We start from the raw sequence: 12,086 nt of genomic DNA, 5'->3' as shown, positions 1-12,086 counted from the left end.
TCTCGACATATTTTAGTAATTAGGAATAGCTTAGCGGAAAGGGCTGGACCTGAAAAAGGTTAACCACACAATATTAGAGTTTCGTAACTAATTACAATACAGCTTTATCAAATTCCACATAAAGAAACAGCACAAAAGGACCATTTAAGATCGAACCGATTTTACCTGCTGTACTATCATTTTATTGATTTCAATGATCAAAACCTCTGTCAATCTTGCCAATCTATACCGGGTATCTGAATGTACCGGACCTCTTATTTACCTCTATAATTAGACCCAGTTGTGCAAGAAATGCGATTTCTCACAGGGGTTTCTTTAAACTGTGCACTTTTTATCACTCTCGCAACTCGCAAGAGGCCTGGTATTATAGGGGGGTATAGGAAGCGAGTGTAAATATACCTTCCATCATCCATTGTGGCTTTTTTGTATTGTGAATGCGCATGCCGCTTCGTTTGCTATGCCATATACCTCGAATAACCCCCATATGTCATTGCCAGGGTCGGGATAGAGCTGGAGATAGCATTGAAAAGTTGCTAGAAATAGCTAGATTTAGAGTAAACTGGTGGTAGCTGGGTGGTGCTAGCATGGATGTAGCAGAACGTAGCTACACGGGGTTTCATTGGAGTTGGTTATTTTAATGGCCAAAGAGTGCCGGAACTAAAGTTACTTAAGATTGCAGTTTAGGGGCAGTGTAAACCACGGTGTAGTCAGGGACACAGAGCTACAGTGCAGGAGTACTGCAATAGAACAGTGCAAGTGATACAGTCTGCAACAGTAAAACGCCGACGAAGCTAGACTTAGAGTGAACTGATGGAAGCTGGGTGGTGCTAAAATGGAGGTAGCAGAACGTACTACATGATGAAAACAGGAAAACTAAGGCTGGTTGAGACCTAAAAAGATGTGAATCTGTCCTGATAGATCCAGTGAAGAGCGAGTAGCGAAGAGTTTGATCACTAACCTAAAGCTCTAAAGAAGAAGAGGGCTAAAGAGACTCACTTTGATCAATAAATCCGGTACGGCAAGGTCTGTAGCCTTGATAAGAAGATACCATGAAGTAATTCATGCAGAAAAGTCGATTTATATAAAGGGTTTCGTTGGATCTAAAAAGGGTGGGTCAGTCTCTCTGTTTTCATAAGATTCTGATGAAATGCTGTTAAGCTCAGGACGGTGATCTTAATAGGTCGGATAGCTGTATCTGGTTGCTTCCAGCCCACCCTTGTCGCTTGAAAATAAGTTCTCACCCCACCTCTTCCAAAAATACAGTTACCAGAGCAGGAAACTCTTCTTCCTCCTCTTCTTTCAACACAAACACAATCAGGTTCCAGCTACTCTCCTCCTCTGCAGCCACAATCTTATCTCCTTCTTCGGAGTTTTACTGTTGCAGACTGTATCACTTGCACTGTTCTTTTGCAGTACTCCTGCACTGTAGCTCTGTGTCCCTGACTACACCGTGGTTTACACTGCCCCTAAACTGCAATCTTAAGTAACTTTAGTTCCGGCACTCTTTGGCCATTAAAATAACCAACTCCAATGAAACCCCGTGTAGCTACGTTCTGCTACATCCATGCTAGCACCACCCAGCTACCACCAGTTTACTCTAAATCTAGCTATTTCTAGCAACTTTTCAATGCTATCTCCAGCTCTATCCCGACCCTGGCAATGACATATGGGGGTTATTCGAGGTATATGGCATAGCAAACGAAGCGGCATGCGCATTCACAATACAAAAAAGCCACAATGGATGATGGAAGGTATATTTACACTCGCTTCCTATACCCCCCTATAATACCAGGCCTCTTGCGAGTTGCGAGAGTGATAAAAAGTGCACAGTTTAAAGAAACCCCTGTGAGAAATCGCATTTCTTGCACAACTGGGTCTAATTATAGAGGTAAATAAGAGGTCCGGTACATTCAGATACCCGGTATAGATTGGCAAGATTGACAGAGGTTTTGATCATTGAAATCAATAAAATGATAGTACAGCAGGTAAAATCGGTTCGATCTTAAATGGTCCTTTTGTGCTGTTTCTTTATGTGGAATTTGATAAAGCTGTATTGTAATTAGTTATGAAACTCTAATATTGTGTGGTTAACCTTTTTCAGGTCCAGCCCTTTCCGCTAAGCTATTCCTAATTACTAAAATATGTCGAGATTTACTGAACTCCAACTTCAAATATTGATGATTTTAGTATTCCCCAATCTAAAAATCTTCGAAGTTTTTCTGCAAAGCATTTTTATCCACGTTTCATGCAATTCGATCACTTTTGGCGGAAAAAAATATTTTCAAATTTTCAAACTTTTTTTTTGAAGTCTCGAAAAAAAATTTTAAGTGAAAAATTTTTGAAGTTTTTCTAAAAACTACATTTCTCCGTGTTTCAAACGATTTCAATCATTTTAAGCCAATAAAAAATTTTCACTTTTTTTGGTGATTAACTAATTGGTAATTATCCAATTAGCTGATTGTCCGATGTAAAAACTTTTGATACAAAAGTTTTACTCCTTGATAAGATAAACATTCTAGGTTAATTTGCAGCCTTCTATGATGTTCACAACTAAAGATATTTGGCAAACCAGAAAGGTGGTACAAAGGTGGTAAAAAGTGGTAAAAGTGGTGTTTCCGTTGAGATACAAAATTGGCAACAAGTCTAATTATGTTCGTAGGGGTCCTAACTACCATATTCCGTTGAGAAATCCTTGTGAACATTCGAATCCAACGGAATGCCACTTTTCCCCTTACTATCCCTCTGAAGTATTTTCCTAATAACCCTCTTCCCTCTAAGAACCTAAGGTGGATGGCACCGGAGATTTTCACACAGAGCACTAACTACACGGTAAAAGCGGACATGTTCTCGTACACTCTTGTTCTCTGGGAGCTTCTGGCGGGAGAGCTTCCCTTCAACCATCTTAAACCAGGTTGGCTTACATCGTTATTGTTTTATTTAATTTAATATTTAATTTCAATTTTTTTAAACACTTGTCATGACAAATAAAACTAACATATTAAACCGCAAAGTAACCTTTTCTATAATATCACAAAAATAACAACAGTCAATGATGTTACAAATCTAACCACTGATGGAGCACTGGTGAAGTGCTGTCAGTGGCGGCCGGTCAGTGAAACACGATCTTTAGAAGCATTTCCTGTGGACGATGCTAGGACCAGCTTCGTCGTACTCTTCCTTGGTGATCCACATACTGGCGAACGTGGAGAGAGAAGCAAGGATGGATCCTCCAATCCAGACGGAGTATTTCCTCTCTGGAGGAGCAATGACCTTGACCTTCATGGTGGGTGGAGCCAGGGCGGTGATCTCCTTCTGCATCCTGTCAGCGATACCAGGGTACATGGTGGTTCCTCCGGAGAGGACACAGTTAGCGTACAGGTCCTTCCTGATGTCAATATCGCACTTCATGATAGAAGTGTAAGTGCTCTCGTGGATTCCAGGAATTTCCATTCCGAGGAAGGCAGGCTGGAAGAGAGCCTCTGGGGCCCTGAACCTCTCGTTTCCAACAGTGATGACCTGTCCGTCTGGGAGCTCGTAGGATTTCTCCAGTGAGCTGGAGCTGGCGGCTGTGGCCATCTCCTGGTCAAAGTCCAGAGCGACGTAGCAGAGCTTCTCCTTGACATCCCTGACAATCTCCCTCTCAGCGGTGGTGGTGAAGGAGTATCCTCTCTCTGTCATGATCTTCATGAGGTAGTCGGTGAGGTCTCTTCCGGCCAGGTCAAGACGCATGATGGCGTGAGGAAGAGCGTATCCCTCGTAGATGGGGACAGCATGGGTTACTCCATCTCCAGAGTCCATTACGATTCCAGTGGTTCTGCCGGAGGCGTAGAGAGCCAATACAGCCTGGATTGCGACGTAGAACGCGGGGCTGTTGAAGGTCTCAAACATGATCTGGGTCATCTTCTCTCTGTTGGCCTTTGGGTTGAGGGGAGCTTCAGTGAGCATTGCAGGATGCTCCTCGGGGGCTACACGGAGCTCGTTGTAGAAGGTGTGATGCCAGATCTTCTCCATATCATCCCAGTTGGTGACGATTCCGTGCTCGATGGGGTACTTCAAGGTGAGGATACCTCTCTTGCTTTGGGCTTCATCTCCGACGTAAGAGTCCTTGTTTCCCATACCGACCATCACACCCTGATGTCTGGGTCGTCCGACCACAGAGGGAAAGACAGCTCGGGGAGCGTCATCTCCGGCAAAGCCGGCCTTGTTCATTCCAGATCCATTGTCGATAACTACGGCGGGAGCTTCATCTTCGTCCATGGTGGTTGGGAGTATAGTTTTCAAGTGTAGTTGTTTTGGAAAGAGAAAAGAGAAAAGTGTGAGTTGCAGATCTCACTCAACCGTATTTATATTCCTAACTTGACCCCTAACCACGTGACATGCACCGTTACCCTCAGTGGTTACCCGTGCTTATCCCGAGAATTTTCGTTAAAAACCATTTTCTTGCCTTATATGGTGGTACAAAGTCGACGGACGTCAAATTGAACAATTCTATTTTCCGTATGGTGGCATATATTGCGGAAAAAGCAAGTTATCACCTTAGCTTTAACGTTAAAAACAGGTCTAACATTGTTATCTCCTATTAACTAAGCTATCTCGACAGCGGCGGCTGCTGCAGACATGGCGTACAGGAACGTACGACCCCCGATCAACCCTGCATGGCCTAACAACTACTGCGATCTCATGGCTCGTGGATGGAGCGAGGACTCTAACGTAAGTTTGCTTTTTGTTAGCAAGATTTTTCGCATATTCCGTCAGCAACTAGCAACTCCCCCTCCTCGCCATTTAGCCATTTGATAACCCTGTTTAGGTTTACAATACAAAAGAGCTTGTATTGAAGATAAAATAATATTTCATTTGCGTACATTTTATATTAATATTAACACACAATTTACAATTACATAAAGCTCATGGGGAAAAAAATATATCCTCGAAAACAGATCCTAATAAGCGGTATAAAAAATGATAATTTTTGATACGTACTATAAAAAGTATAAATTTTATGTCACTGTACAACAATTTTTTCAAAAACGAGTCTCTGCCTATCGGTTTAACACATTTTGCAAGATTTCTTGCAGTTTTTCTTCATGTATTTCGCTTTGGACGACCTGGTGCAATGTCCTTTCTTAGCTCTTTTCTTACACTTCTTTTGAGGCTTGTCGTAGCAGTCTTCCAGGGTAAGATTTTCTGGCTCTTCTATTCTCTCTTCCTTTTCTTCTTCATTTTCTTCTTCCTTTTCTCCTTCCTTTTCTCCCGTTTCTTCTTCCTTTTCTTCTTCCTCTTCTTCTTCCTCTTCGCGGGGACATCTGTTACAAGATTTCTTGCAGTTTTCACTCATCCACTCCTGATGGTTGTCACCAGTGCAATAACCCTCCCTAGCCCAGTATTTACAGTTGGTATCACCCTCATCACACGTGCAACAGTATCCTGCATCTTTCCAGTCGCTGCAGTGGAAGTTTAGATCCTTGCACTGATCAGGATCACGGTTGGTATCATCTCCTTCAGGGTCAAACTCGTCACCAGCTGCTCGTTTGAAGAGAACTGTAGTGCTCTGACTCAAAGCGAACAGTCCTAGTAGAAAACACAGTGCATTCCTCATTGTTGCTGCTGGGGGTTTGGTTTCAAAAATAATCATTATAACTTATAAGCACTAACGAATGATAGGAAACGATAACGATACTAAAATAAAATAACGTATTTGACAAATATTAATCAGATGACGGCTCTATAAGAGTTCTAGAAATAAATATTAAATACTGTGTTGAATTGTGAAACCTGATGAAAGGAACAGAGCTGAAACTGAAAGCCCCGATAATTAACATCGAATTTGGTGTAAATCCCATTTACTTCCCCAGCAGTCCCTGGCGGCGGACTTTTAAGTTTTAAACTCATTAGTCTCATGACCTATCCCACAGAAATGGATCTTCATTCAGGGTGAATTACCATGAAATTTATCATGAAGTTATTACAGTGAGGTATTTTGCTACCCAAATTAAAACCCAAAATAAAACCAAAAATAAAACCACTGAAGAGTCGGGTCGATATTGTTAAACTTAACTAATGCTGACTGGAGGAACATTTTGTAGAGCAGTGGGCTATTCTAAACTTTAAATGCGACATCACATGAATTTATACACAGCACTGATTTTGTTTGTGTGTCGTAAAAATCAAGAATGAACTAAAAACTAACGACAGGCTGACTTACACAACAAGTGAAATGTAAAGTGCTGACTGATAATTTCCGGCTTTGAGATCTGATATATGAGACGAATTCAATTGACAATTGATATTGTTTGTATTCTGTATTAACCTTTACAGTTAACAACGCCCTGTCCCAGACGTTCTTTATCGAATCATAGGAAGGTTTAATTGATATATTATTAATTATATTATTGATATATTATTACACACTGCACTAATGAATAAAGATACACCCACCAACAAATCATAAGAACAAAACAACAGCGATAGAAACCTCAAATTATTTGATATATATAGTAGTGTTGAAAGTATTGTACAGCGACTCTATTGAGAATTGTTCTAGCATAATCGAATGACGTCAAATGAGATCCATGTACTTACAAATGTTGGAGCTTCTCGATGTACCTAATACGATCCTTGCCTGAGAAAATAGGTAAATCTTGTGCTCTGTATCGCAGCGGAGCCTAATAATACTCCAGCCCCTGTCATTGTTTATGACAGGTTTGATTAATTGAAGCGTGTGGAAAATAGGAATGATGAATTCTTAGCAGTGCTACTAGATAATGTAAAGCAGTGTTTATGTGAATAAAATAACTCGGATTACAATATTGCACAGGTGATAGATTTTTTGAATTCGATAAAACTGCGAGGAGGAGAGCACAAAATACGTAATTAATATAAGGTTAATTTGTGTTTTGAGAGCTAAAAAGGTTTTAAAAAAGTAAATTATAAACGGACGTTGTACAAGAAACAATTAGAATGCTTTCTGATTATCTGGGCCATCTTTAAAAAGCGTACAAGCAAAATAGTCCGAGACGAAAGGGAAACTCGTTAGCTTTTCGTGTTAAAAGCGATTTCTCGACGGTTATCACCTCTCTAGATGATGCTTAAAACATTTTGACTCTATCGCATTTTTGTACTAAATGCAATACGGGTGTTTTCGGCCACACCCTTTTTCAGGGTTTCGCGGTCACTCGAATTTTTGTATTTCAGCCCAGAAACGTCGTAGAGACTATTCCCATACACCAAAATGTGCCTAATAGCCATATTTATCTACAACTTATGAAGCAATGTATACCTTAAAATACTTATTTTCGGAAATATGGCCGAAAAATGTGAACAATGACAATATTCACAAATGGGCTATAGGAATGTTAACTAGAAAGGTCCTAAAGACTCATGAGCAACATAGCATTTGTCACAAGATGTAAGATGACTCACTTTGTGTCCAGAAACACCTAAAAAATTGGAGAATGATCTACTTTATTGGGCATCTCTCTTAATGGGCCTGGCCAGCAGCATATTTGTGTCTTACGAAAGGGCAATTTTTCAAAATTACGGTTTCTTCAGTAATATAAAGGTCAAAGGGTCAGCTGCTAACAGCAAATTGTTCGCAATTGCCGACTCATGCACAACATATACTCAAAAACGCTCAGTTTAGGAGTGATAAGTAAATAAGTTTAACTACTGCTAATTTTTCATTGGCACCAATTTAGCCAAAATGTAAAGACCAAAATTCAACTTTTAATTTATTCATTCCATGAAACTATGAAAATATGTACTAAGAAAACCGGACCTAAAATGATTCGGCACTGGATCCGGGCCAGATTGTCGCTTGAGTTTTGACCACTGACCATTACCCCACTTTATAATTATAATTGACTTCGCCGCCTTGACCAATATTGGTCTGTAATCCTTAGACATAGTGGACAAGTTCTCACTACCAGAGATCATCGGCTTCATACAAGCAACAAAACGGTTTACTAAATGCGGAGAAAACAAAGTTTAACTTTTTTTTTTCTCGACTAATAAATTTTTACCGGGGTAAGCACAGGGCTCCAATGCCCTATCTTGCAGTGGTCACGATCTTTCCATTAGTGATAATGACCACAGCTCCCTACGAAGAAGAAGAATCCCTGGATTGAGATCTGTTGGCCGCAGTTAAATTTAGCTAATTTCCTATAATACCGCAGTGGTTTGGTTCCCACTACAGAATGACCCCATATTCTTTTTGCGGTATTATTATTATGGTAAATGAGCTAAATTAAACTGCGGCCAACAGATCTCAATCCAGGGATACCAATATTGGTCGAGGCAGCGAAGTCAATCATAATTATAAAGTATAAAGTGGGGTACTGGTCAGTGGTCAAAACTCAAGCGACAATCTGGCCCGGATCCAGTGCCGAATTATTTTAGGTCCGGTTTTCTTAGTACATAGTCATAGTTTCATGGAATGAATAAATTAAAAGTTGAATTTTGGTCGTTACATTTTGGCTAAAATGGTGCCAATGAAAAATTGTTAGAGTTTTCACAAATGATGCAGTAGTTAAACTTATTTACTAATCACTCCTAAACTGAGCGTTTTTGAGTATATGTTGTGCATGAGTCGGCAATTGCGAACAATTTGCTGTTAGCAGCTGACCCTTTGACCTTTACTTTGACCTTTGCTAAAGAAGCAGTAATTTTGAAAAATTGCCCTTTCGTTAAGACACAAATATGCTGCTGGCCAGGCCCAATAAATTAGATCATTTCCATTTTTTAGGTGTTTCTGGACACAAAGCGAGTCATCTTGCATCTTGTGACAAATGCTATGTTTCTCATGAGTCTTTAGGACCTTTCTAGTTAACATTCCAATAGCCCATAATTTGTGAATATTGTCATTGTTCGCTCGACGAAAATTCGTTTTTCAGCCACATTTCCGAAAATAAGCCTTTTAGGGTATATGTTGCTTCATAAGTTGTACATAAATTTGGCCATTATGTACATTTTAGTGTATCAGAATAGTCTCTACGACCTTCCTAGGCGGAAATGTCAAAAATCACGGAAATTATGAACTGCGTCAAGCCAAAAACCGTTTTTCGGCCATATTTCCGAAAATAAGTATTTTAAGGTATACATTGCTTCATAAGTTGTATATAAATATGGCTATTAGGCACATTTTGGTGTATGGGAATAGTCTCTACGACGTTTCTGGGCTGAAATACAAAAATTCAAGTGACAGGGAAACCCTGAAAAAGGGTGTGGCCGAAAACACCCGTATTGCATTTAGTTCAAAACATCATCTAGAGAGGTGATAACCGTCGAGAAATCGCTTTTAACACGAAAAGCTAACGAGATGGCCTTTTAGAACAGTTGGGATCCGACTAAAACAGCAATCAGAGGAGAATTTATTTGGAGGTTATCAACAGGCCAGTTCATTTCACCTGGTGATCTTCGGCAGATGGTTCTAATCTAATTCCCAGTGATCACACACCGAAGGAGTTTTGTGTTTTCAGTATCTGATCGGATTAACTTCTCATAATTGATGATTTACAGTTCCCTTTTTCCATTACTTTCCTCTCTCACTCCATTACACTCTCAGTTCTTCTTACACTTACAGATAGTTTAGGGCTAGTAATAACATGAAGTGAGAGACTGTAGATCGTTGGCAATTGACCGCACTTCCGTTACCACGATACAAATTTATTTCGAGGTAGTCACCATGGTAGTTACTTTGAATAATCGAACTTTGGCACTTGCAGGCCTGTTCAAAATGTACAGGGTGTACCGCATAAAATGTGACTTCTTTCCACTTCTATAATTTTGGACAAAATCTAACTTCATGGTTATTTTTAACTACATATATATTACATAATATACATATTATATATACAAATAGAAACGACCGGTTGACTCAACAGTCAACCGGTCGTTTCTATATACATATCACGACAATCTGTCTTAAAACAGGGGTTCCAGAAAACCCACTTCCCGATATTCCTGAAACTTGAAACTTTTTTTGCAGTCGATTTGGTCAACGTCTAGACGCCCTGCAAAATTTCAGATCTCTAACTTAATTTGTAAATGGTTTTAAATGCACCTGAATATGGCGATTTTGGGGGTTTTTACCGAAGTTCGTATAACAGTGCTGGCGCGTATTTTGTGGACATTTCTTAAAAATCTCCACATAACTATTTCTTATTCCTGTCATCTTTGACATTGAATAAGAATGTTTTGAACTATAAATAAACCTGCCCAAAGCACTAAACAACGTGTCGCATTGGGTGCTTTTAGTTTTCAGGAGGAGTGCAATCTATTATATCAATTGTTGGGGAGCTAACATTTATTTTATCCAACTGTTATCCAACTTTGAATATATTAAAAGTCAGCAAAATGATACATTTTGTTGATGTTATTAATAAGAGACCGTTCACATATTACGTTATCACTTTTGGGCCATTTTTAACCCACCTCGGCGTCCGAAAAGTGAACGCAGTGTAATGTCAAAATAATTTTGAATTTTAGCTATTTGGACTCAATACGGTTAATATTTCAGGAACGACCATCGTTTACAGAAGTGTTGCAACACTACATTCCATTGGACAAAAGTATGATTCCCATCAAAACTGGAGCTAAAGGTACACAAATATAGTTTAATAAATCCTCAGCAAATTTATTTATTTGACAGTTAGATATAATATTGAAAGTTCCTTATTTAAAAAATCGCAACTTCCAAGCACGATTTCCATAAAGGACCATCGTTCAACTGGGGTAACCTCACCAGGGGTAACCTCACTATATGTTAAACTGGGGTAACCTCACCAGGGGTAACCTTACCATCGTTAAACTGGGGTAACCTCACCAGGTGCAGCGCCGGTGAAGCAGCAACACCCAGAAGGAAACGGGTTCGTAGTTGCAAGTAACGGGTTAAGTAACGGCTCTAACGGTGCGACTAACGGTAACGCGAACGGTTCCGGCGAGGGTCTGTCACCCCACCACTCTGAACGTGAGGACATGAAGTTCTTGGAGAACGACCATTTCCGAGATCTGAGAAAGAGATGGGAGAAGGGCGAGATGGAAGAGAGCGAGATAGCGTTAGTTATATTTAGTTAAATTAAGTTATATTTTATTAGATTTCGTTCATACTAGAGTAGTAGTTCAGATATAATTAACGTTTGTTAATGTAGTTTTCGTCAATTTCAGTTAAATTTAGCTAAATCTCGTTAGCATCATGAGTTAGATTTAGTTGATGTCGTCCTATTTTACTTAATAACTTATTTAATAACTTATACTAGTGTTAGTTAAATTACGTTGAATTTCAGGGAGTTATCGTACACGAATGAGGAAATCAAGCAACTGCTGGACGACAATCTGCAGTTACCAAGCGTGGAGGAACTCCGGGAGAAGATCCAACAGGGTTCTCTTGCTGCAAGTAACGGTTAGTTTTAAACCTTGTAGACAACAGGGTTCTCTTGCTGCAAGTAACGGTTAGTTTTAAACCTTATAGACAACAGGGTTCTCTTGCTGCAAGTAACGGTTAGTTTTAAACCTTGTAGACAACAGGGTTCTCTTGCTGCAAGTGACGGTTAGTTTTAAACCTTGTAGACAACAGGGTTCTCTTGCTGCAAGTAACGGTTAGTTTTAAACCTTGTAGACAACAGGGTTCTCTTGCTGTAAGTAACGGTTAGTTTTAAACCTTGTAGACAACAGGGTTCTCTTTTTTTCTTTCTTTTTTTTTGGTCGAGGGTGCTCACTCTACCTCCCCGGATTAGCAAGGAGGCTACGTCCGCCTTGTGGCTAACGTCTGATGGAGCTCCTTTGGACTGCAGGCTTTGTACCTTTTGCTCTGCTTGGCATGGGGTTCGCAGAGCCCGGTACGTCCAAAAGACATAACAATAACATAGTTATGACCCGGTGGATCGGCGATGACCCTAAGGTTATCTGCCATAATGATCCGTCATCGAGAGACTCCATAGAACCCGTCTGGAGTCAGGTGTCGAAACACCCTCCCGGAAAAGGTAGTGCGTTACTTCGAGGAACTACCACCGCATTATGCTAGCGGGCCTGCCCTGGTGATCCTCGAGGTTGTGTCGTGCTTTTAGTATTTAGGAGGATCGAGTTGAGATGAT

General features: G+C 40.1%; 4 protein-coding genes and 1 long non-coding RNA gene across 5 annotated transcripts in view; 2 read left to right on the top strand and 3 right to left on the bottom strand.

The window, feature by feature from the left end:
- The window catches only part of LOC134820871 (uncharacterized), a 1,079,557-nt gene that overhangs the window by 613,835 nt on the left and 453,636 nt on the right, over nucleotides 1-12,086 (bottom strand). The window lies entirely within an intron of this gene.
- The window catches only part of LOC134820887 (uncharacterized), a 507,687-nt gene that overhangs the window by 443,311 nt on the left and 52,290 nt on the right, over nucleotides 1-12,086 (top strand). The window lies entirely within an intron of this gene.
- The window catches only part of LOC134820687 (serine/threonine-protein kinase TNNI3K-like), an 88,695-nt gene that overhangs the window by 73,781 nt on the left and 2,828 nt on the right, over nucleotides 1-12,086 (top strand). The window contains exons 22-26 of the mRNA XM_063831215.1: nucleotides 2,779-2,911; nucleotides 4,601-4,710; nucleotides 10,514-10,595; nucleotides 10,823-11,051; nucleotides 11,280-11,395. Of these exons, the coding sequence (XP_063687285.1) occupies nucleotides 2,779-2,911; nucleotides 4,601-4,710; nucleotides 10,514-10,595; nucleotides 10,823-11,051; nucleotides 11,280-11,395 (670 nt within the window). The remainder of the gene's footprint in view (nucleotides 1-2,778; nucleotides 2,912-4,600; nucleotides 4,711-10,513; nucleotides 10,596-10,822; nucleotides 11,052-11,279; nucleotides 11,396-12,086) is intronic.
- Nucleotides 3,094-4,290, bottom strand: LOC134820689 (actin, cytoplasmic 3-like). The gene has a single exon (XM_063831217.1). The coding sequence runs from the start codon at nucleotides 4,255-4,257 to the stop codon at nucleotides 3,127-3,129; it is 1,131 nt and encodes a 376-aa protein (XP_063687287.1). The 5' UTR covers nucleotides 4,258-4,290; the 3' UTR covers nucleotides 3,094-3,126.
- LOC134820691 (zinc metalloproteinase nas-14-like) lies at nucleotides 5,045-6,484 on the bottom strand. The gene is made up of 2 exons (XM_063831220.1): nucleotides 6,473-6,484; nucleotides 5,045-5,604 (listed from the first exon to the last, which is right to left on the bottom strand). Exon 2 carries the CDS (start codon nucleotides 5,594-5,596, stop codon nucleotides 5,048-5,050), a length of 549 nt encoding a protein of 182 aa, XP_063687290.1. The 5' UTR covers nucleotides 5,597-5,604; nucleotides 6,473-6,484; the 3' UTR covers nucleotides 5,045-5,047.

This window comes from Bolinopsis microptera, chromosome 9 (assembly GCF_026151205.1).
Source record: "Bolinopsis microptera isolate Bmic1 chromosome 9, MBARI_Bmic_1.0, whole genome shotgun sequence".
Classification (NCBI taxonomy): Eukaryota; Metazoa; Ctenophora; class Tentaculata; order Lobata; family Bolinopsidae; genus Bolinopsis; species Bolinopsis microptera.
This window is presented reverse-complemented; position numbering and strand designations above follow the sequence as displayed.

Excerpts from the sequence above, each read along its gene's own strand:
- LOC134820689 (XM_063831217.1), bottom strand. The coding sequence starts at position 4,257 with ATGGACGAAGATGAAGCTCCCGCCGTAGTTATCGACAATGGATCTGGA.
- LOC134820691 (XM_063831220.1), bottom strand. The coding sequence starts at position 5,596 with ATGAGGAATGCACTGTGTTTTCTACTAGGACTGTTCGCTTTGAGTCAG.